General features: G+C 37.1%; 1 protein-coding gene across 1 annotated transcript in view; it reads left to right on the top strand.

The window, feature by feature from the left end:
* Positions 1–6,619: 6,619 nt before the first annotated feature.
* Positions 6,620–27,164, top strand: part of LOC127416209 (fibronectin type III domain-containing protein 4-like) — a 54,288-nt gene continuing 33,743 nt past the window's right edge. The window contains exon 1 of the mRNA XM_051655426.1: positions 6,620–7,289. Coding sequence (XP_051511386.1) covers positions 7,214–7,289 — 76 coding nt within the window. The 5' untranslated portion in view covers positions 6,620–7,213. The remainder of the gene's footprint in view (positions 7,290–27,164) is intronic.

Here is a 27,164-nt window from a genome sequence, read left to right as displayed (position 1 = left end):
ATTCTTCCAACCTTACTTTTTATGTTATTAGTGTATGTGAAGCAGTTTTGCTTTGACTGGATTATGGAATTATCACAGGCAGATAAATTAAATGGCTCATCAGTTACGATAAGACTTTGTTGACTGTGACACAAACAGCTAAGGGGTAGCAGTGAATATGTAACATTATCTGGAGAGCACTTTGCTGTCATACTTATAATGACTCACTTTATCCAGATTTGTATTGAAATATTAAATAGATGCATCAATGTATTTATAAATGTGCCTTTATTTTTGTGAGGAAATGTACGAGAGTGTATGAGTGTTTACATGCTCTGTGTGTTTTCCAGCTCTATGAGCATTAGTGTGATTTACATACTCAAGGCCAATTATTCTAATGCATCACCAGAAATTGCTTATCTGCAAAAATTTCAATCCATTATAAAGATTACAGAGGAATGTTTCTCTGAAAAACATACAGTGAGCACTTCTTTGATTTAAATGTTCATGTGACTTTGTGCCATCAGCATACAAAATCTCTTTAAAGGAATAGTTAACTCAAAAATGAAAAATCTCTCATAATTTACGCACCCTAATGCTTTCCCAGATGCGTGTGACTTTCTTCTTCTGCAGAACACAAAAAAAAGATGTTTAAAAGAATATCTCAGCTCTGTTTGTCCATAAAATGCAAGTGAATGGTAAACAGAACTTTGAAGCTCAAAAAAAGCACATCAAGGCAGCATAAAAGTAATCCATACAACTCCAGTGGTTAAATCCCTGTCTTCCAAAGTGATGGAATAGGTGTGGGTGTGAAACAGATCAATATTTAAGTCCTTTTTAACTATAAATCTCTTTCACTTTCACTTCCACATTCTTCTTCTTTTGTTTTTGGCAATTCATATTCTTCATGCATATTGATACCTACTGGTTGGGGCTGGCCACAGGTGTAGATATATAGTAAAAAAGGACTTAAATATTGATCTGTTTCTCACCCACACCTATTATATTATATAATGTCACTTCTGAAGACAGTTTTAACAACTGGAGTTGTATGGATTACTTTTATGCCACATTTATAAGCTTGTTGGAGCTTCAAAGTTGAGATATTCTTCTAAAAATCATTTGTGTTTTGCAGAAGAAAGAGAGTCGGGCATCTGGAATGGCATGAGGGAGAGTAAATGATGAGACATTTTAATTTTGGGGTGAACGATTCCTTTAAGATTCCATTTGCTCACATCACTTCCTGGTAAAGGCAAACTTTCTGATATTCGATCTGATTTCAAGCTCAGCATAAAATGGCAAAGGTTTGCTTTGAGGCAAAGGTTTGCTCTCTCTAAAAATATAAATTTGTAAAGATATTATACATAATTATACATTTGTAAAGATGTAAATATATGACTATCAGCACATCAGCAGTTTAAACACTTTTAGCATGGAGTGATAATTACATTTACAGCACAGCTTTAAGAGGACCATTTGCCTAAATCGTCTCATTCAAGTTCAATTCAATGTATTTTATCTTCAGTCCATTCACATAAATATTCTAATATCCACCAGGGGGTAGTCAAGTACAATTAAGCAGTGACATTTTGTTAAGAGTGCCAGACCGCATAATTTCACAAATTGTGTTTCTCTGTTCAAACACTGCACTTTTCTGGACTTCCGACACTTGAAGTGAACCTTAGTATCTCTTAATTAGCAAAGATGCTGATATAGTCTAATCATGGCAAAGCTACTCGGCTCTTCAACAGTCAATTTCTATATTTATTTATAGCCTAACAATGTACATTTCTCATGTTTCTCATTAGATTTATGATTTGTACTGGGAGAAATTCAGCCTGTCAGTTCAAATAACATCACTGTGTCACTGTCTCATCTCATAGACTTCCACTGATTTCATAGCAGGCTAATTATATTTTTTATCCCCTAAACCTGTGAAAGGTGGCACACAAACATAATCCAATGCATGCTGAAACATGACACACACACAATTCATCCTGCACTGATGCGAGCAGGAACTTTGTTAAACTTCATTCAACAGAGGCCTAAGCAGAGAAGCTGGTCTTCACAGGTGCAACATCTCACATCTTCCATCGTCTGTTTATTCTGGATGAGACACAGTTCTCCCAGCCAGTGGCAGCAGTGGAACAGAGCAGAACAGATGCCTTTTTAAAAGTTGAGCTTGTACAGCTCTTAAAACGCAGCGAACATCGCCGGAAATGCATCAAAACTGTCAAAGATGTCCATCTAGTGCATATTTACATAGACCAACAATTAAAAATAGCGCAGATGGGTGCAAAAATGTGCTCAGGCCACTTTTATTCTTAAAACATCAAGACGCAGAATGGGGGTCTCCTTTTAGTTGTTATAACTTGACATCACCTTTTTTTTTTTTTTTAAAGCACCACAAAATGCATGATAATGGTCAAAGCAGTTTGGCAATTGCATGTTTATGTAGAAAATTGTTTAAAATAGTACAGATGGGCACAAGGTGTCACGTGTAAGTCCCCTTTAGTGTAGAGGAATAGTAGGCCTGTCTGTGTTGTTCCCTCCTCTTCACCTTTCTGACTGAGCACCCTTTGGTGTAGAGGAATAGTAGGCCTGTCTGTGTTGTACCCTCCTCTTTACCTTTCTGACTGAGCACCATGGGGTGCCGAAGGGTGCGATGATCTAAAAGTAGGCATTGATGACTTGCTATAGAGGCAGTCATGTGCTGATGTATTCATCTGTGTAACGTCACATAGTAGGGAAAGTCCAAATGAAACGTTTTAACATAATGGTTTAAATAAATGCACTTTTTATATTAATGAGGAAGTTTTGAGTTCTGAAACTTGCAGTATGTTTTTAAAGTACAATGAACTCTCATGTCAAAAGATCAAGGAAATTGTATTCCTCATGTCATAAGCCCTTTAAGATTTTCATATAGTTTTGTATTATTCTCCAATGTATAAATATTGTATAACATTCAGGATTTTTTATGTATTTGTTAATTTGATAGCCTACTGATCAAAAAAGTAAATGAAACAAAGAAAAGAAACATCCACTAATATATTGTAATACATTTTCGCAATTTAGATGTGCCTTGCAAAAAAACATATTTTGCCAGAATGTATGGTTACTTTTGAATGGCCATCAAAGGAGAAATGTTTTTGCCCTTCTTGCCCATACAATGGTGTACCAGCAGGAGCTAACTGCCAAAGCAAGCCAGCTAAACACTGACCCCCTTGTTCTATTAAACATCACTTAAAGGCTTCTATCTTCCCTGCAGACATTCTGTCTGATCAAACAGAAATACTCTTGTGAATGTATTTTGTATAGCATTTTCTGTATTACTCAAATGCAGTGCAGTCCAGGCCATTAAGAACAACAGAACAGAGAGCTTTTTCTTTGAAAATTTGAGACATGTATGAATGAAGGCAAATGAATGGGGACTGTAGTATAGACAGAGTGGCAGCTATTTGTATATCATATCAGGGGAGTTCAAGCACTTGTAAGACTAATTGCTTTAAATGTATTCATAGAACATGAAATGATAAATTCATTTGGTAGACAGACAACATCAAGAGGGTCACTGTTAGAGCACACAGTGCATTTGCTCTCTGTCCTTGAGTTGACTTTACTGTGCTCAATTTCATTTACGTCCCCCAGATGGAAGACCAAAATATTCTCCTCACAGTCACTCCATCCTCCCTCCTTTACTCAGCATCAGAGGAAAGAGTGTGATATGAATACAAAGCAGCAAGGAAAAAAGGCAGACACAGTCAGATTCATTGCCCCAGTGTAGATCCAGGGTGAAATTCTCTTCTTTCCTTAAAACTTTAGTAAACTTATATAAGTTAATTTACCAACTTATATTTAGTAAACTTAAATAAAAATAACGTCTTATTTTCCCATATTCCATATCATGAAATCCTAATATTAGGGATGGGGATCTTTTAATCTGGGATCTTTCTCAATGAATGTTCTATTTCATTATGAAATACACCCCGAAAAAGTATAGTTCAGTTTCAGATTTTTAATTCAGTCAAATGAGACTTTGGTTTAATGGACATTATACAGAGCATAATGGACTAAATCTACAGAGCAATAATGCATGTCCCTGGAGCTGAAACTGTATCAGCATCAGAGCAGTGGAAGTGGATGATTTATGTCAATCTTTGCTTGTCTTAAATATCCATGTTTCTATGACCTTGAATACTGTTCTTTCTGACTATGAAATTGACTATGGTTTTCTTCTGCGTCTTGCAGAAACAATTAGAAACCTCTTGTTTCAGCATGTTGCTGCAAAAATCAATAGGTGTGCGTGCTTATTCTTTGACTTTTAATAAACAAATAAGACTGAAGCTTTACATTCATGGTAAGAATTTACTTGTTTCATTGTTTTATTTCATTGATTTTGCAAACAATTTTATTTTGACTGAATCCAATTGGAAATTTTGTAGGCAAGTGAATTCATCTTCAGTTCTACATACAGTTCTATTGCAAATCAGGCTGTAATACACTTCACATACGAGTGAATTTGTAATAATGGGGCCATGTCTGCCTTCTTCAGGCAAAAAAAAAAAAAAAAAAAAAAACCTTATTATCTATAGTTCAAAGAATAAAATGCATCCCATCCCCAAATAAAATCGACCGTTAGACACAACAAAGATCCATCACAAAGATCTCATGAATCAGGAAAATTTTGTAGTGCATAGTGACAAACAGGTGTTTAGGACAGTGCTGTGGTAGTTTTCATTACTATTTGGTGTTTTTGGGAGAAAATAAAATCAATGGAGCCTTTTACCCCGCAGAGCCTTTAGCCCCGTTGTACCATATGTATCTTTGATAATTAAGTTACACTTCAGTTACATTAATCAAGTTACAATTAAGTTAAGTTTGATTGTTGTAGGGTAAAAAGTGTTTGTCCTAAATGCTGTGGTAGAAATCATCCATTCACATCGAGTCACATGTTCCACCGATTAGGCCTTTAAACTTCCATCTTCCATCTGTCCACCCTTTGAATCCAATCAAACAAATGTGTGTTTTCTCTAGCAATCGTTTTGTATTTTGGTTTCTAACACCTAGTTCTTAAATTAGAATATTTTTTGTCAGTTTATTCTATCTGTTATTGGGGTTTGTCCTCACAAAAGATTGTTCAAACTGGAAAACTGATGTTCAAGGAACACCCATCTTTTTTTTTTTTTTTTTGGTCGAAATGAGTGAGCCAGTACAACATACTGCCACTGGTGCCACCTGAACAAGACTGCGTTAATTATAGCTACAAGAATTCAGTGTCACCTTGCAGTAGTAGCCAATCTCTTCACCCTATATGTCAGCCACAGTAGTTATGCTGCCGCTGCGTTCTATTCTACTCGGAAAGTCGGATTTCCAACTTCTGGGAAAAATGCAATGGAACGGCACTTGAAGTTGTAATTCTAACTTGGAAAGTCGTGCAGAAATTTTAAACTTCCAGTTTCACCAAGATGCAGGTGCGTGACGTCACACTATCATGTTGGCTCCCAGGAAGAAATACAAAAATAAGTGATAAACATTCACTTGTATTAAATAATATTGATAAATGAGTCAAAGTTCCTACATTACATGATATTAAAGCGTGTTTAACAAAAGATAGCAGAGTAGCAGGAGTTCAAAACATGGTAAATTATACTCTCTTTTGATAACCGTACACCTGTAGGACAAATGCTAGCATTGCAGATTGTTTCTGAATTGGGTAGCCTGGAGACATCTCTGGTGACAGTCAACACCTGCTAAGCTAATGGGATCGTTGCAGTTTTGTTTCCTTAAACGTCATCTTCCAAGCATCTGGCATTGGAATGCATTTATGGTTGGAGATCGGAGATATCAAGTAGGAATATCCCACATGCAGCATTAGCTATAGCCTACAGTTTTGTGGTTGAAGCATTTTGAAAATAAAATATAATAAATATTTAATTCAACATGAAATCCCACACAAATTAGCTGTTAGAAACTACAATTTACTCACACAACTTGAACTTTTTCACAGACTGTGATGACGAGTTTCCGCCTTATTTAAAAGCGTAAATCTCGCAATTTTTTTTTTTTTATTACAATTTTTTAAATATTGAGTGTAAATTTATAACATTTTGCTTATTGTTATATTACCCTGGAATTAGGGGGGTTCTATTACAACTGCTGAGAGAGTGACAGTAAATTTGGCAACTTCTCCCATCTGACTGTCTTAATCCACCGCTCTCTATTTTCTTTCCTCCTCTGGAAAGTCATTCAATGGTAATAGTGCATTTTTTTCTTTTGGTCTTGGAGCAAATGGGTAAGTGAAAATAATATTTGCTGTGATCTCCCATTCACTCTCATTCACCGCTGTCCAAGTTTACCCTGCTAACGTTTACTTCCGATTTCCAAAACCCAGAGTGTGAAAAAGGTCTATTGGCGCCCGAACTGAAGGGAAATCTTAACGGTCTTTGGTTGTTGATAGCCCCGACTATTACAAGTCAGTATACAATTTCAGGTCAACATATTACAGTAATACGACACAAGCAGAGGGTGGGAAGAATGTTGGCTATGTCATTTTCTTCATGAATGAGTAATGCCCCAGCATATTTGACGAGAACGCAATTGAAGAGTTTTGTCAGTGACTCTGTAGCCAGGAGGCGATTCATCTCCTAAAAGACGAGGCAAAGTGAGATTGATGGGGAATTAAACTAGTCCTGCACCGCACGCTGAGTGAAGAAAGTCATTGAGTCCTGGCCTTAGAGGAATCTCTTCATTGTCTCGATACGAGCACATTTTTATCATTTCTGTTGCACTCGCGCGCAGCCAGCTGTGGAGCTGAACACTTGACGCGCGCGCGGTCAACCTCCTCAACACTATTCGCTGGCATGCACGAGCTTCAGATTTGAACACCTCCGACGTTGATATTGAACTTGACCCTCCCTCACAACATGGATTTTCGAGGGAAATCGTTGAAATAATCAAACAACATGAATAAATTGAAACGGCAAAGAATTTCAGCTTGAGATATTAAACCTACTGCTGGCATGGACGTTCCGACACATGTTTTTATAGAATTTGTGAACATTATGTACATAGTGAGATTCATGCAGCGACTTTACTTTATTTAAGCCGTGTTTATTTGGAAGAATAAATAATCACGTTATAAAACGAAACCGTTCAGAAGGAACAAGAAAACAACAACATCTGTTTGGATTCGCTGACGTTTTGTGTGGAGGAAAATATTTAGCCAGGTCGAGACATGGCTCGCCTTCTTGTCCTCGTTAACTCTGTCGGACTGTTGCTCTTTGGTAGTGAAATGTTTCTGGTGGGAGCAAGTAAGTTTATTCTTACTGTGAAACATTCGGGTAAATGTATGTGATAATAAGTGTTCTGTCTTGTATTGCCGGGATGCATGAAAGTAAGCTTGTTGAAATTGAATTAACTATTATTTTGATTTTGCATGGATGATGTATGTGTGTCTGTATATCTATGAGCAAAAGCATGTCATGCAAAAGGCCACATAAATATCATTGTTACATTCAAAACAAGAGGATCAAATCACAACAGCATCCAGTATCATGCATGCTCTAAATCTGGCAATGCCTAAAGATTTAAGTTAACATGCTTACCACATTCCTGGTGTGCTTTCACCACAATTTTAAGAAATTAAAAAAAGCTTTGAACTGCATTGTTAACTTTTTTTTTAATTTTTTTTTAAATAATGTTTAAAGTAATTTCCCCCTTTGCCACTGAATATTAGTCCTCTTAGAATTATGAGTTCAAATCCTTTAAATATAAAAATAGTGAAATTTTTTATTTTGTAAATGTTTTTACCTTGTTGTGGAGGTTCTTGCCTTGCTTTTTCCTAAATGAGTTTTCTGGGATTTTGTGGTAGCTTTGATAAGGCAGTTGGTGCCCATGTTCTCATAAGCACAGCATTTCTGTTTGATGTATGAATGCTCCCAGTGCAGAAAGTTGCTAAGCTCTCTTCAGAAACCAGGACATCTCTGCTTTTGCAAAATAGATAAGAACTGTCAGAGGAAGCATAACAGAATCCTCATTGACTGCTTATTAAATGCAATAATTTACTAGTGCATGTTACACGAAACAGCCATTCTACAGTAATGATTTCTCCCCAGTTATGCATTCAACAGGAAATCCTGACTTATTGCTTTACTTCACTTTTCTTTGTTCTAAACAGTGTTATCAACAGCCACCCTACACACAACACATACTATCATACATGCGTGTCACACTCCACCATATCACCTGTGCAGTGCAGCCTCATATCCTGCTGACAATGACATCCCCAGCAATGCAAACTCATTTGATTGGTTTGTCTTTGCTCTAGCAGTGATCAGTGAACAACTACCCTTATACTGGGTGCACAAGGGACAGAGTATATACATCAAATATATACAGTAGGGCTGAAACCTCGACAATAAAAAAATTGTTGACAAAAATTTTAGTTGTCGAATAGTCGTTTGATCTCATTTAACGTAGCATGAGATCACAATAAACTCTAATGATGAAGCGTGAGAGGAGCACTGCAGTTCGCACCTCACTGAGGAGAGGAAGAATTACACAGCTAACAGTCCAGATGCACTCCAAACTGTTTAAGGTGATGTAGATCACAAAGTATGAGGGAATTATAATGCATCAATACAAAATAAGTAAAAACAGAAGCACTCTTGTTGTGGAATAAGTGGAGCTGGAGCTGCCGCTCCACTGAAGCAAAACTTATGTGTTGAGCGTCCGTAGCTAGATTATAACATGATGGCTCGCGACTTGTTGAATCATAATATATGTGTCACTGTGCGTTTCTTATTGTGAAGAAAATTGGCAAAATGCAGCTTTATTAATAAGAGAGAGTTTTTTTTTTAGTTTTTTTTTTGTGAGTTAAAGATGAGTTGAAGTGAGAAAGGTGAGAGAGGGTAGTCTTTGCCCCATTATACATTGCAACAAAATATGTTTTTGATTTGTTTTTGTTTTGGCTTGTTTTCCAATATAAATATCTAAAACTCCTTTAAAACAATGTACATTTTCTTTAGCAGCTATACTGCAGAAGAAAAAAATTGTTATCTGAGAATGCTGAATATAATATTAAAAATACAAATATTTTGGGGCCTGGATAGCTCAGCAAGTAAAGACGCTGACTACCACCCGTGGAGTTGCAAGTTTGAATCCAGGGCGTGCTGAGTGAATTCAGTCAGGCTTCCTAAGCAACCAACTGGCCCGGTTGCAAGGGTGGGTAGAGTCATGTTGGGTTAACCTCCTCGTGGTCACTTTAATGTGGTTCTTGAGTGTGGTGAGTTGTGCGTGGATGGCACAGAGAATAGTGTGAAGCCTCCACACACTCTAGATCTCCGCGGTAACGCGCTCAACAAGCCACATGATAATATGCTCGGATTGACAGTCTTAGATGCGGAGGCAACTGAGATTCGTCCTCCACCACCCAGATTGAGGCGAATCACTACGCCACCACGAGGACCTAGAGTGCATTGGGAATTGGGCATGCCAAATTGGGGAGAAAAGGGGAGAAAAAAAAATACAAATACAAATATTTTAAAATATCTAAACATCCTTTAAAAAAAGATGCATTCACCTGAGAAGCAGCATATAAGATATTCAGACTTCCTTTTAGAGAACAGATCTTGAATATAAGTATATTTTGTCTTTACTGCACTTGCAGAAGTATAAGTGAAAAAATACACTTATATACAAAATACATCTTATATATTGCTTCTCAATTAAATGGATTTTTAGACCATTTTAAATGGTAAACAGGACAAAAACACGAAAACTATAGGATTTTTTCATTGAATTTCTTTACTGAATTAAACTTAATAACAATTATTTTTTTTCCCTTTAATTCAGTGAATGTCATTTAGAGGTATTTTTAAAAGATGATTTTGTCTGCTTTATTGTTAGTAAGCACGTTTATTACAACCTTTTAAGTCAGGACACAAGCTGAATTATCGGTTAAGAGCTAGTGATTAATCATTGCAATAATCTCTGAATAATCATTCTAATAATCGTTAGATTAATCGATTATCAAAATAATCGTTAGTTGCAGACCTAATATACCATATACTATACAATACTAGTATATATTATCATTTTTGGGTGAACTTTCCAGCCTGATCTCATTAAATTTACGTGAACATGACAACATTTTTGCAATTCAAAATGTACATGATGTATAACAAGTTTGGCTGCAGTTTTCCAGTGAAATGTTAGCTTGAGTTAATTGCTGGATTTGTACCATGGTCCTCCAACCCCAAGCCCAACGTTCTATCAGGTGAGCTACCACACAAGTTATTCAATTTGGAATAAGTGTATATATACTGTATAGGTGGGTCTGTAATTCAAGCATTAAAAGGTATTTTTTTTCAAAAGATGCGTTAGAAAAAAGTATGTTGATGTCATAAAATAGCAATAACTGTACTCCCAATTTACAATTTCTCCAAATAAACTCACGATTTTCCACATCCACACTTTGCTCAAACGGGATTGTCCCGTAAGTATTTATGAAATGATGCGTCCCATATCTAATCAGTACGGGACGCAATTTGTCCCGTAAGCTGGTCAGATGGTGTCATGGCGAAATCTTTCCAGATCATTAATTTTACATTGATACAATTTGGAAATTTTTCATATGGTGGGTAAGGGGTCGTCTGAAAAGTCTGCACATTGAGCTAAAACTGTGGATTTTTTAGAAGTTTAAATATACATTTTCAATAAGATGTACAAAACTACACAGGTCCAACAATGTAAACAAAAACAAAGGAATTAGAATGGTTAAAATGTATTTCCGGATCCTTTCAACAAAGTCTCTTTTTCAAGGTAAGTCAGTCCACTCGGCGGCTGTCTTTGGAACGCTGTGGGCAGTTTGGGCAGCTTTTTGTCAATGTAAACAAGCGTCATGAAAATGCAGCTCCTATCTACTTGAATGGGGAAAGACTGAAAGTTGTTCAAGATTATGATAAAAGAACATATATCAAATAAGCAGTAAAATCTGACAACACTGTTAGGCAGGGTGAGCAAGAGACAGACACAGTGGGTGTGGCATCAGGCCTCGGAAAGGCATTTATTTAAAATGAGCGGACCGGCTTCCCTGGGCCTCGGCACTTGAGGGGAACAGCGGCCCGGCATCCTGGCCTGTCGGCCGCGGCGCGTGCTCCAATCCTTGGCGTCGCATCTAACTTGCGGGGAAATGGGGAAAAGTCAACGTGGGTGACGATGATCCACGGGAGGGGCGTGTCATTCCGTCACAACTGGTATAATAAATTGTGTGTCTTTAACTCAGATTATGCTCAGATCTGTGGAACGTTGACTGCCGTTGGGCGATCCAATTTCTCCCATTCATTTTAATAGAAGTGGCCCGTCTCTGCTAAATAGTCTCTGTTTTGACAAGCAGGAAATATTTATGGAACAATGACGTCACTTGACGTCACCAACGAACAGTCCTTGAAATGGTCTATATGCATATTACGCAGTCTGCGTAGTGCACCTACTTCCTATGGGGGCACCATCTTACCCTAGGGGGGCACCAGAAACTACAACATCTGCCATTCCACACACATACAAACCACGCACAAATTTTTTTCACAATCCGATGTTGGCAGGTATGCATAGGATATTATTTTCAGATATTATAGAAGACAGCATAAAGTCTCCTATCTGCCTGCATGTATACATTCAAGCATAACCCTGAGCCTGAATTCTCCAGCTTGTCCTTAGAAAACCTTGCAGGTGGATCACAATTTACTATTTAAGGGCAGCGTGGGGTGCTGTGCTGTTACAATGACACCTCTCTCCACAGGGAAAGTATAAAACTCCTTTGAGGATGAGAAATGCTCCCACTGCGGCTTTGTGTTGATAACACACTGCAGCTCCATCTCTGAGTGCATTATCTATCCTGAGAGGATCAAACAGCACAACATTTCATGAAATCTATCATGTAGCACTAACCCCTCACCACAATCCATTGCATGCCTTTAGGTCATTAGATTACTGGAGCCTGAGAAAGATAGCATAGAGAAATGCCAGATTGAGGTTGTGAAGACAAATTATTTTGTGTTGTGTTCACTTATTGGACACACCAAATGGACCTTCTGTTGTAGCAAGGTAATTTATTTAAATTCTCAGTTCAGACAAGAAAGCAGTTGTTCATAGAATCATTATATACACTTGCAATTTAAATTGGGAGTACTGCACTTGCATTTTAAAGAAATAGAGAAGGGAAACTAATTATAGAAACATCATGTGTATTTTCAGCAAGCAGGTTCAAAACCATGCAAAATTTAAAGGGATGGATCACCCACAATGACAATTCCGTCATCATTTACTCACCCTAATGGCATTCCAAACCCGTATGACTTCTTCTGAGGACACAAAAGGAGATGTTAGGCAGAATGACAGCCTCAGTCACCATTCACATTCTTTGCGTTTTTTTGCATTTTGAATGTGGATGGTGACTGAGGCTATCATTGTGTCTGACATCTCCTTTCCATGGAAGAAAGTCATAAGGGTTTGGAACAACATGAGGGTGAGTCAAAGATCACAGAATTTTCATTTTTAAGTGAACTATTACTTTAAATAGAAACAGAACTCTGAGCACATACATTTATTCTGCTCTTATACTTTGGTGGATTGTAGTTGAACTTGCCATGCATGTCCAAGGTCTCTTTGAGCTTGTGGACGTGCCTGTGTCTGCTCTTAGGATAGATCATGAAGAGCAGCTGAAGTGCTTCTATGAGTCTGTTTCCTGTGAATTACTCTTGACAGGATGCCTTTGTCCCATGTGGCCTCTTGCTTTTTAACTCTATGCTCAATGTATTACCTAGGGTGACCTGTGCACATCCTTCTATTATGTAACTTATTTGAGTGCTTCTGACTTGTGCTTGAGTGGTTAAGGCATGGCAGGGATTACAACAAAGAATAAATGTAATAAAAAGTCTTGTCATAAATCAAAATGTATCTACAGGTTTTGTCTGTGGGTCTATGTTTCATTAGCGCCTTATACTAATCAATCACTTCTTGTAGTGGAACTAAACAAAGCTTGTTCAGTATATTCAAACATTTGCAGGCATGTTTGAGAGATACTACAACATCTCTCCAACATCTGACGCAATGTACAATGTCACTCAATACTGCAACATCTCTCCAGCATCTGAAATAATGTACAGTGTCACTCAATTCTGCAACATCTCTCCAACATTTGACGTAATGTACAGTGTCACTCAATACTGCAACATCTCTTCAACATCTGACGTAATGCACAGTGTCATTCAATACTGCAACATCTCTCCAACTTCTGACATAATATACACTGTCACTCAATACTGCAACATCTCTCCAACATCTGACATAATGTACAGTGTCACTGAATACTGCAACATCTCTCCAACTTCTGACGTAATATACAGTGTCACTCAATACTGCAACATCTCTCCAACATCTAACGTAATGTACAGTGTCACTCCATACTGCAACATCTCTCCAACTTCTGACGTAATATACAGTGTCACTCAATACTGCAACATCTCTCCAACATCTAACGTAATGTAGAGTGTCACTCAATACTGCAACATCTCTCCAACTTCTGACATAATGTACAGTGTCACTCAATACTGCAACATCTCTTCAACATCTGATGTAATGTACAGTGTCACACAATACTGCAACATCTCTCCAACTTCTGACGTAATATACAGTGTCGCTCAATACTGCAACATCTCTCCAACATCTAACGTAATGCACAGTGTCACTGAATACTGCAACATCTCTCCAACATCTGACATAATGTACAGTGTCACTCAATACTGCAACATCTCTCCAACATCTGACATAATGTACAGTGTCACTGAATACTGCAACATCTCTCCAACATCTGACGTAATGTACAGTGTCACTCAATACTGCAACATCTCTTCAACATCTGACATAATGTACATTGTCATTCAGTACTGCAACATCTCTCCAACATCTGACATAATGTAGAGTGTCACTCAATACTGCAACATCTCTCCAACTTCTGACATAATGTACAGTGTCATTCAATACTGCAACATCTCTCCAACATCTGACATAATGCACAGTGTCATTCAATACTGCAACATCTCTCCAACTTCTGACATAATATACAGTGTCACTTAATACTGCAACATCTCTCCAACATCTGACGCAATGTACAATGTCACTCAATACTGCAACATCTCTCCAGCATCTGAAATAATGTACAGTGTCACTCAATTCTGCAACATCTCTCCAACATTTGACGTAATGTACAGTGTCACTCAATACTGCAACATCTCTCCAACATTTGACGTAATGTACAGTGTCACTCAATTCTGCAACATCTCTCCAACATTTGACGTGATGTACAGTGTCACTCAATACTGCAACATCTCTTCAACATCTGACGTAATGTACAGTGTCACTCAATACTGCAACATCTCTCCAACATTTGACGTAATGTACAGTGTCACTCAATACTGCAACATCTCTCCAACATCTGACGTAATACACAGTGACACTGAATACTGAAACGTCTCTCCAACTTCTGAAGTAATATACAGTGTCACTCAATACTGCAACATCTCTCCAACATCTGACATAATATACACTGTCACTCAATACTGCAACATCTCTCCAACATCTGACATAATGTACAGTGTCACTGAATACTGCAACATCTCTCCAACTTCTGACGTAATATACAGTGTCACTCAATACTGCAACATCTCTCCAACATCTAACGTAATGTACAGTGTCACTCAATACTGCAACATCTCTCCAACTTCTGACGTAATATACAGTGTCACTCAATACTGCAACATCTCTCCAACATCTAACGTAATGTACAGTGTCACTCAATACTGCAACATCTCTCCAACTTCTGACATAATGTACAGTGTCACTCAATACTGCAACATCTCTTCAACATCTGACGTAATGCACAGTGTCACTCAATACTGCAACATCTCTCCAACTTCTGACGTAATATACAGTGTCGCTCAATACTGCAACATCTCTCCAACATCTAACGTAATGCACAGTGTCACTGAATACTGCAACATCTCTCCAACATCTGACGTAATGTACAGTGTCACTCAATACTGCAACATCTCTTCAACATCTGACATAATGTACATTGTCATTCAGTACTGCAACATCTCTCCAACATCTGACATAATGTAGAGTGTCACTCAATACTGCAACATCTCTCCAACATCTGACATAATGTACAGTGTCATTCAATACTGCAACATCTCTCCAACATCTGACATAATGCACAGTGTCATTCAATACTGCAACATCTCTCCAACTTCTGACATAATATACAGTGTCACTCAATACTGCAACATCTCTCCAACATCTAACGTAATGCACAGTGTCACTGAATACTGCAACATCTCTCCAACATCTGACGTAATGTACAGTGTCATTCAATACTGCAACATCTCTCCAACTTCTGACATAATATACAGTGTCACTCAATACTGCAACATCTCTCCAACTTCTGACATAATATACAGTGTCACTCAATACTGCAACATCTCTCCAACATCTGACGTAATGTACAGTGTCACTCAATACTGCATCATCTCTCCAACTTCTGACGTAATATACAGTGTCGCTCAATACTGCAACATCTCTCCAACATCTAACGTAATGCACAGTGTCACTGAATACTGCAACATCTCTCCAACATCTGACGTAATGTAGAGTGTCATTCAATACTGCAACATCTCTCCAACATCTGACGTAATGTACAGTGTCACTCAATACTGCAACATCTCTTCAACATCTGACATAATGTACATTGTCATTCAATACTGCAACATCTCTCCAACATCTGACGTAATGTACAGTCACTCAATACTGCAACATCTCTCCAAAATCTGACATAATGTACAGTGTCATTCAATACTGCAACATCTCTCCAACATCTGACGTAATGCACAGTGTCATTCAATACTGCAACATCTCTCCAACTTCTGACATAATATACAGTGTCACTCAATACTGCAACATCTCTCCAACATCTAACATAATGCACAGTGTCACTGAATACTGCAACATCTCTCCAACATCTGACGTAATGTACAGTGTCACTCAATACTGCAACATCTCTCCAACATCTGACATAATGTACAGTGTCATTCAATACTGCAACATCTCTCCAACTTCTGACGTAATATACAGTGTCGCTCAATACTGCAACATCTCTCCAACATCTAACGTAATGCACAGTGTCACTGAATACTGCAACATCTCTCCAACATCTGACGTAATGTACAGTGTCATTCAATACTGCAACATCTCTCCAACTTCTGACATAATATACAGTGTCACTCAATACTGCAACATCTCTCCAACTTCTGACATAATATACAGTGTCACTCAATACTGCAACATCTCTCCAACATCTGACGTAATGTACAGTGTCACTCAATACTGCATCATCTCTCCAACTTCTGACGTAATATACAGTGTCGCTCAATACTGCAACATCTCTCCAACATCTAACGTAATGCACAGTGTCACTGAATACTGCAACATCTCTCCAACATCTGACGTAATGTACAGTGTCATTCAATACTGCAACATCTCTCCAACATCTGACGTAATGTACAGTGTCACTCAATACTGCAACATCTCTTCAACATCTGACATAATGTACATTGTCATTCAATACTGCAACATCTCTCCAACATCTGACGTAATGTACAGTCACTCAATACTGCAACATCTCTCCAAAATCTGACATAATGTACAGTGTCATTCAATACTGCAACATCTCTCCAACATCTGACGTAATGCACAGTGTCATTCAATACTGCAACATCTCTCCAACTTCTGACATAATATACAGTGTCACTCAATACTGCAACATCTCTCCAACATCTAACATAATGCACAGTGTCACTGAATACTGCAACATCTCTCCAACATCTGACGTAATGTACAGTGTCACTCAATACTGCAACATCTCTCCAACATCTGACATAATGTACAGTGTCATTCAATACTGCAACATCTCTCCAACTTCTGACGTAATATACAGTGTCGCTCAATACTGCAACATCTCTCCAACATCTAACGTAATGCACAGTGTCACTGAATACTGCAACATCTCTCCAACATCTGACGTAATGTACAGTGTCATTCAATACTGCAACATCTCTCCAACTTCTGACATAATATACAGTGTCACTCAATACTGCAACATCTCTCCAACTTCTGACATAATATACAGTGTCACTCAATACTGCAACATCTCTCCAACATCTGACGTAATGTACAGTGTCACTCAATACTGCATCATCTCTCCAACTTCTGACGTAATATACAGTGTCGCTCAATACTGCAACATCTCTCCAACATCTAACGTAATGCACAGTGTCACTGAATACTGCAACATCTCTCCAACATCTGACGTAATGTACAGTGTCATTCAATACTGCAACATCTCTCCAACATCTGACGTAATGTACAGTGTCACTCAATACTGCAACATCTCTTCAACATCTGACATAATGTACATTGTCATTCAATACTGCAACATCTCTCCAACATCTGACGTAATGTACAGTCACTCAATACTGCAACATCTCTCCAAAATCTGACATAATGTACAGTGTCATTCAATACTGCAACATCTCTCCAACATCTGACGTAATGCACAGTGTCATTCAATACTGCAACATCTCTCCAACTTCTGACATAATATAGTGTCACTCAATACTGCAACATCTCTCCAACATCTAACATAATGCACAGTGTCACTGAATACTGCAACATCTCTCCAACATCTGACGTAATGTACAGTGTCACTCAATACTGCAACATCTCTCCAACATCTGACATAATGTACAGTGTCATTCAATACTGCAACATCTCTCCAACTTCTGACGTAATATACAGTGTCGCTCAATACTGCAACATCTCTCCAACATCTAACGTAATGCACAGTGTCACTGAATACTGCAACATCTCTTCAACATCTGACGTAATGTACAGCGTCATTCAATACTGCAACATCTCTTCAACATCTGACATAATGTACATTGTCATTCAATACTGCAACATCTCTCCAACATCTGACGTAATGTACAGTGTCACTCAATACTGCAACATCTCTTCAACATCTGACATAATGTACATTGTCATTCAATACTGCAACATCTCTCCAACATCTAACGTAATGAACAGTGTCACTGAATACTGCAACATCTCTCCAACATCTGACGTAATGTACAGTGTCATTCAATACTGCAACATCTCTCCAACTTCTGACGTAATGTACAGTGTCACTCAATACTTTAACATCTCTTCAACATCTGACATAATGTACATTGTCATTCAATACTGCAACATCTCTTCAACATCTGACATAATATACATTGTCATTCAATACTGCAACATCTCTCCAACATCTGACGTAATGTACAGTGTCACTCAATACTGCAACATCTCTCCAAAATCTGACATAATGTACAGTGTCATTCAATACTGCAACATCTCTCCAACTTCTGACGTAATATACTGTGTCACTCAATACTGCAACATCTCTTCAACATCTGACAAAATGTACAATCTCACCCAAACTAACTGGATATGATTTAGAAAGCTGAGGCAATTACTTGCAAGGATTAATTAGTAGTACTTGAGTATTATCCCATTTTTGCTGTAACATACTGTATGTGTTTAAAGGAATAGATCAAACAAAACACAAAATTTAGGGGAACACTTGCTATGAAGCCTGCATATATAATGCATTATAATATTCTTAATGCATTATAATGTATGCATAATGCCTTATAATAAACCTTATAATATGTTGTATTCTCTCAGAAATAATTGTAACAACAATTCTAATATGATATAATACTTACCTATTTATGGTTATAACTTTTAAGAGTATACTGCATCATAAAACACGATCAACACGTTTTATCCACATTTATTTTAAGTTATAATGTATTAAAAGTTTCATATTTTGACATTGTTTATTTAAGATCAAAACCTGCACAATATCTTCCTACAATTTATTAGTGGTCTTTTACCACTTTAAATCAAATGACAAATGCAATGTCTTCTTGTTAACATCCAAAGGCTTAATAATGTGGTCATAATAATTTATAAATGGTCTTCTTCTGCTTTTAAAAAAAGCAATAAAGCTACAGTAGGTCTTCTTTTAAACAGTCATAATATATTATGAAGTGGTTGTAAGACACATTTGCTTTGAACATTACTATTGTAATACTTAGCAAATACAATATTTAAATATAGCTGCAAGCAGCAGTTAACGGGGTTCAAGCGGTTTAAGGCCTTTAAGCATACACGTAAAAAGTTACTATGTTTTATTTAGCAAGCATGTAACCACCTAGATCATAGATGGAATAGACGATTTACAGCCAATACAGGAAATTTACTAAGGAAAGACATGGTTTTTAAAGCTTTTTAAAGCTCATAGCACCACCTATGGTCCGATCTCCATAAAAGTCTGCATGCTTGTTTAGAATCATGTTGCATATGCTCACCTAATTTCGTGAAGTCCTGAGTTTTTGTTTAGGGATTATGGGCTTATTTGTACACTTGACCACGCCCATACTCTAAATGACACTGTTATAGCTACCCAAAGGGTAATATTTTTTTTTTTATAATTATTGACCTAGAGAGTCCAGAGAATTGTACTGCATTGGTTTTACTGAGGCTGAGCGAAAAAACTTAGGACTAGTTCACAAAAGTAGGTTTTTTACATAATCGTGAATATTTAATGAACGATTTGATTGACAGCAGTGGTTCTTGAGGCAAAGTTGTTCAGCATGAGGAGATCTAACAAATGATATGAATTATAGCTGCGTCCCAATTCAGAGGCTGCATCCTTCAAAGGTCGCATTTGAAGGCCGATTGTGTCACTGCTGTGCGACAAAGGCTGTCCCAATTCGAAGGCTCCTTCAAATGCGTCCTTCATTTCCCGTGAAATGAAGGATACAACAGATGGATCCTTCGCGGCCTTGCCAACCCCAGAATTCATTGCGCGCCAGTGACGACAGGATTTTTTTGAAAGAAATTGCCGAATTACACTTTTAAACGTAAGTATTGGGTTTCAACTTACTCAAATATCTAATGATACAAATGTAATAATAAAAAAAAAAAAACTTTGAAGTGGTTAAAATGTTGCCTTATAACTTACTAAGATGCGATTATATATAGTTTATACTCTTTATTATATACAGAAATGGACCATGGTGAAAATATTTATACAGTTTGTGAACCCTGTTTTGTTTTCAGACAGTATAATATAACTTTCAAAAAAGTCCATTACAAACGTTACAGTCAATCGGCAGCTGTCACAGTTGTTAGGCGACAAGAACAGTCCTCCGTAGGCTAGACTGTCCCAATTAACAATGCTCAGTCTGACCTTCGTGGCCTTTGAAGGTGTGGCCTTTGAAGTCCGAGTCCTTTGAAGGATGCAGCCTTTGAATTGGGACACAGCCATTGTGTGTATGTGTGAAACACCATGTTATTACAGAGGCGTAAAACTTGTTAGCGGCATCCATTGGCCGATTTCTTTCAAATTTCTCACAGACCTCTAGGGCCAGGAACCGAACAGGCCCACCGAGTTTTGTGCCGATCGGCCTTCGATAACCTTGTCTAATAGGTGCTCAAACTCCATTGGCCGATGGCGGCCATGTTTTTTGAGGTACATAAGCATCCCAAGTTCAAGAGTTATAGCCATTTACATAAAATTGGCCACTCCTACTTCCGATGTTTTCACATACCGTATCTAGATTGAGTCGAAAGTTCAAAAGTTTTTTGAAAACTTTTGATATTGAGACTCCATAGAATCGTTTGGCACTGGTTTGGTCCCGATCGGATGAAAAACCTAGGACTAGTTCGCAAAAGTAAGTTTTATGAAAAATCCAAGATGGCAGAAATGAAATGAAAATGAAATCGGAGATATACATTTTGTTTGGTTTGAGCCAATGATTCCAGTCTACGACAAATGGTCTAGGAGTTATGAGCAGTTTCGCGTTTTTGATCGCTGTAGCTATTGACAGATTTGGACGAGTCTGTGTTTCTGAGTAGGAAGCAATACTGCTACCATCTGACCAAGTTTCAAGTCTCTAGCCTTTACGGTACGCTCTGCCCCATCAGTTTTATGGCGGAATAATAATAATAATAATAATAATAATAATAATAATAATAATAATAATAATAAAAATCTTAACAATTACAATAGGGTTTCAGCGCTAAGCGCTTGAACCCCTAATAAATTCAACAAAACCACATAACATTATTTCAGATGTAAAAGCATTATCAGCTTAAACTTGCTTTAAGCTACATTAAAATTAACATTGGAACATTGGTGTTTCCTGAGAGGAAACACTCAAAAATGAACAAAGAAATAGCTCTACTAAAGGCTGGGCACTGGCACTGTAAATGATGAATTTTTACTCATTTGAGTTCTGAGAATGTATGAAGTCACAAGAACATTTATTATAAGGCATTATGCGTACATTATAATGCGTAAAGAATACCCTTTTAAGGCATTATAAATAGAGGTTTCATTGTGTGTTATAATGCATCGTAATCTTAAAAGTTATAACCACAAATAGGTAAGCATTATATCATATTATAACTGTTGTTACAATTATTTATGAGACAATCCAACATATTGTAAGGTTTATTATAAGTATTAAGTATACATTATAATGCGTTAAGAATACCTTATAATGTATTATAAATACAGGCTTCATGGAAAGTGTTACCAAATTTTGCCTTTCCGATGTTGTTATTTTCTTTCTTCCATGAAACACAAAATGAGATGTTAAGCGATTTTAGTTGCCAATCTCCAAAAAGGACAAAAATGTATTGTAAAAGCAGTCCATACTACTTATGAACTATATTACAAGTCTTCTGATGCAATAGAATAGCTTGGTGTGAGGAGCAAATCAGAATTCTGGCCGTTGTTCACTTATAATCTCCCCCATGCCGGAGCTCTCATTAACTCTAGTGTTTTATTCAGAAATAGCTCTTTCAGACATGTCGAGCCAAGTTTGATAGGCTCTCATGACTGATCATAATATATTACGTTTGAAAAACACATCTGCAAATTAAGTTTTAAAGGCATGACCAATAAAAAGATGATCAGTGACTTTGGTCTGGTCAACACATAGGCCCTGATTAACTAATATTTGTTTAAAGGATCATACAATATCATTATAAAATCCCTGCCTGAAGAGTAGTTCATTAGAATACATGTGTATGACACTTCTCTTGAAATTTTTCAGACTGATTGCGGAGTGAAGGACGAAATCACTTCAATTCATAATTCACAAAGAAGTAAATACAATATTATGTACATGTTAAGCCATCGCACCACGGATGTAAAATTAAACGAAATCTGAATTTCAAACCGCAAATTTCTTGACCATGGTAAAGGTGCGCTCGATAGAGACACAGATGGCTTCACACGTTTCACGAGAGTAAGATACACGTGTTAAGTGTACTGGTGCTACCGGCCGGCCCACTTCGATCTAGCCACCACAAATATTTTGCAATATTTCAGCAGTTAAAAACAATGTTTAAAACACTAAAATACATCCTCATTTGGGCATAAATTGTTAGTAGGCTATTTTATTTAAGAGTTAAATGAGTTGTATTATCATCAGTTATGTTATCAGCTATGAATTCGAGTTCTGAAATAACCAAATAAAACCATTTTTAAAAGGAAAATAATTTAACATCACATTAATACGTGTCATCAATGGGTGTTCTATGTGTTCTCTGGTCTCTGTTTTGCCACAAAGACAGCATGATGCACAGCGTGAATCAGATAAATACCTGCCTTTCATTCGTATTAATTTGCTCTCGCAGTTTCTGTTTCTGAAATTATCTTCAGGCTTGATAAATCACATTGTGGGTGCAATTTAATTCATTTGCATCAACACCGCCCTTTATTTTGTGTATTTAGAGGCACACCTCTAAACTGCATATTCATTTCAGGGAAACAAAAAAGGCCAAGATGTGCTATTTTGCGCATCTGAAAGAAGCAATCTTCATAAGACAGCGTTAGTAGATCAGCTGGGACCTATTGCACGAACTATCAAGGTTGCACATGTTTTTATACACGCAAATCTTTAGTAAATTAGGGCCTCATAGGAATATAGCAGACAAGTCATATAGACACCTTTCATGGTACTTTTATGGCGCCTGTTTGTCCTTTTTGAAACTTTGCAATATTAATCATCATGTACTGTATGGAAAACAGTAGCTTGGACATTCTGCATTAAATCTCATTTTGTGTTTCAAGAAATAGAACAATACAGGTTTGTAATGATTGGCAAAATGTTCATTTTTGGGTGAACCATTTCTTTAAATATGTCCATACATTTATAAGGCAATAAAACAAAACATTACTTTCAGCTGTGAACTGCAAAGACTGACAGTGCCACAATAACTCATGTCTTCCTTTATCCAAACAATTATTTTCCACATCACTAAAGAGCCTATGCTTTGCCATGCATCACAATTTCTTTTAAACTACCTTCAGTCCCTTGTAACCCAAAAATTGTAAACTAAAAAATTACTTCAAAGACAAACAGCTCTCTGGGGGGAAGAGCATGGTAAATGTCATGGCTAAAATGAAAAATACTTGATTAATGATTTCATAACAACCTTCTATTTCTTGTCAGTGGGGAACGTTCACTACATGAAGTTATTTTACAGTATGAGGAGGATCTGTGTGTTACTTATAGTGGTGCTTGGCAATTCATTATGTGTCATTAGTACCTGCTTAACATTAGTTTGGCATTAAACTATGCTGTTAACAGAATGGACTGTGACTGTGTGATATGTTGAGAAAAGTTGTTGAAAGGATATTTAGTGTTTTTGTGATGAATCACCATTGTAATCATGAGAAATAATTTGACTGAGGTGCAAACACAATACATAATGTGCCAGACATGACCCCTGCTGATGTTATTGTACGTTAATAAGAATCATTCATTTTTCTAAAAAGTTGATATTAATCTGGACAGATGGAATGAATCTGGCTTGGCATGTAGTTCCAAATTATATCAACACATTTTATGTAACAGTTAGCTTGAGCGTCAAATTCGATTGAACAAGCGCGTTTTTCACAAGATTTGGTTTGTCATATATGTCGGAAAATTCTGCTTATTATAGATGACATAAAGCCAAAATTAAACAGAGCATTGGTAATGAATAATATGAATCAACAGAGCACAGCCTGATTGCTTGATGCTTCCAATAAAAGCAGTGGGACTAGGGATCTTAAACGCAACGGAATGGATAGGTCATACTCGTAAATGAATCTAGCTCCAAAAACATCCATAATATATTTGTTTATTCAGATAATATGATTGTTATCTATTCATAATTTATATAGAAGCAATCATTCACACAATAATTTCTATCCATATATATTATAAACCTAGGCTTGTATAAAACTGCCATAGTAATTCATTGTAGTGCAGTACAGCAGACATGTACATCCATATTCTTACCATAAAATTAGTTTGTATTAAACAGAGATATGAAATAATTACAGTGCAGTATACATAATTTACACCGAATGCGTGCTGGTATATGTTGGAGTGCCAGTATTTTGTCATGGGCAAAGCATGCCCCCCCCCCCACCTTTGCCTGTGAGATCAGTCTGGATATTGCATATATGTCCATTAGTTCTTTTAAAAATAATGGACATTAGCATACAAACATTAGTATTTAGCCTTTCAATTACTTGATAAATGTGGTTCTGCATTTCTGCATTCTGCATTTGAATGCCGGCAAACTCTCTATCTTTATTCTTGGCCAGTTGTAGATCCTACTTCCTCACAATATTCACCCCTTGCACAACATTATCTTCCCATCAAAGAAACATCTAGCCTCAAATTTGGAGACTCATTAAAATGGATGGTTTGATGCATGTGACCCGCATTCACTTTAATGTAACAATCAGCCTGCACCAAGGTGTCCCTCTCGCCCCTCAGAATGATTATCCATGATGCAGAGCTGGAGTCAGACCTCTCTCCATCCAATTTACACAGCCATTGCTGAGGGCTCCATGCAAAGAAGACCAGTGTAATCAGCCCCTACAGACCCCTGTTGTGAATGATCATAGCTGAATGGTTAAGAGTGCCTGCCACACTAGTGATCTCCCATGGCGTCAACAAAGGACATTGATTATCAGTCTGATTCTGAGTGTGATCCTTCAGTGTTGTGATGCATTATGTTTTTTTTTTTTTTTTTTTTTCAGATTATTGCAGGAATGCAGGCATTGGAGAACAGCAGACAAATGAATGCAGATGCAAGATTGTACATGCCAATAAAGAGCTTCTCCATTTGCTTGATAGTTTTGCTTAATTTTTTGTGTTTGTGCCATGTTGTCACCATTATATATCTGGAAGGAAATCGCTGTGCAACAAGGCAAATTTGTAAGGCTGTTATGTAACTTAACAAAGAGTAGGCTTGTGTTATTATTGATGTTATTGCAAGGGTTTGGGTACATGAACAAAAAATATATTCCCCTTTTTACAGTCGCCCACACAAACACATTAAGTCCATTAGAGCTCTGCTCAGAGGAGATGCTTGAAAATGCTCATGCAGTTCAGCCCAGTTCACTGTCTTCCTATTTCCTCCACAGCGACAGAAGCATGTGCTCAAGTATTGGATCTGTCACTGTGCTGTTCTACTTTTTATGAGGCTAATTAGCTTGTCTATTGCCTCCTAAATCATGATCGAGCACTCTACAGCTCAGCTGAATTATAAAAAAGAAGACCCACATGAAAGTCCCATATTGGACAACATGTGCTGAATTCAGTCAATTTCAGAAAGCAATTTAAATAAAATATAGTTATGAGGTTTTTATTTTGTACAAAGAAAAACAATGTCTTTACCACAATATAAGAAAATGAAAATGCACTTGAATGTCATCTTTACACTGCTGTTTTTAATGGGTGGCACAGAAGCTGTATCTGATGAAGCAAAATAGCTACTGTATACCATGAAAAACTGCATTTGCTCTATTTAATGCTGCACAGAGGCAGCAAAAATGCATTTACACAGAAATTCCAATTGCAGAAATTATGTTAAGTATGTTAAGTTTTAAACATGAATTTATTATTTTTTTTTTACATGAAAATGAATGTAGATACATTAAATGACAAATTATAAATAAAAAAAGTATTATTTGATCGTTTATGACAACACAATTTATGCTAACACAAGTCATGACAACAACAAAACTGAAGGGTTTGTTCACACTGGATGTGTTTTTGTGTCTGTCTACACTGTTTTTCAGTTGTTCAGTTGTGCAGCATTTTTTAGATGCCTTGTCAAGTTAACGTCTTGGTTACATTCGTAACCTCCGTTCCTTGATGGAGAGAATGAGACATTGTGTCGATGTAGTGACACTAGGGGTTATACTTGGGAGCCCCAAACACCTCTGATCTTTGAGAAAAGGCCAGTGGGAATTGGCGAGTGGAATTTGCATGCCACTTCCCCCGGACATACAGGTATAAAAGGAGCTGGCTTGCAACCACTCATTCAGGTTTTGTGCTGAGGAGCCAAGACAAGGTCCTGGCCATTTCAGCGGGTATGTAGCGAATTTATATGTAAATAATTAATTCATTTGTTTACGAATCTTGGCCGCATTCGACCACCAATATATGTTGGAAATTTGGTAGTTTAAATGTACACAAGATGGGTTAAAGTGCCCGCGTACCCCCACCATTATATGTAGGGAAACAGTATGTGTGAGCTAGGAATTAAATTAAACTGTCCCTATTCTTCATTATTATGTTAGGAAATTTATAATGGAATTAGTCACGTTCGACAACCATTATAAATTAGATAAATGACAAATAACTAGATTATTTGTCTTTATAAAATTTTCCACCATTAAAATCGTAATACAACATCTCATTGTATCTGCTCACAATTTCTATTGTAAAGAATTAGCTTTAATAAGGGAATTACGATTCATTCACTTACTGGAGTAATATTATTCTCATGGCTTATTGAAAATAATATTACACATATTTAGGTACAGCTTTGAAGCGAAATCTTTTTAAAAACGGGGATGAGATTATTTATCAAATTATACCACAGTCAAATTATCTCTGAATACAGACAAACTTTATTGCTATTCTAAACATAAACTAATC

The sequence above is a fragment of the Myxocyprinus asiaticus genome, chromosome 25, assembly GCF_019703515.2.
Source record: "Myxocyprinus asiaticus isolate MX2 ecotype Aquarium Trade chromosome 25, UBuf_Myxa_2, whole genome shotgun sequence".
Lineage (NCBI taxonomy): Eukaryota > Metazoa > Chordata > Actinopteri > Cypriniformes > Catostomidae > Myxocyprinus > Myxocyprinus asiaticus.
This window is presented reverse-complemented; position numbering and strand designations above follow the sequence as displayed.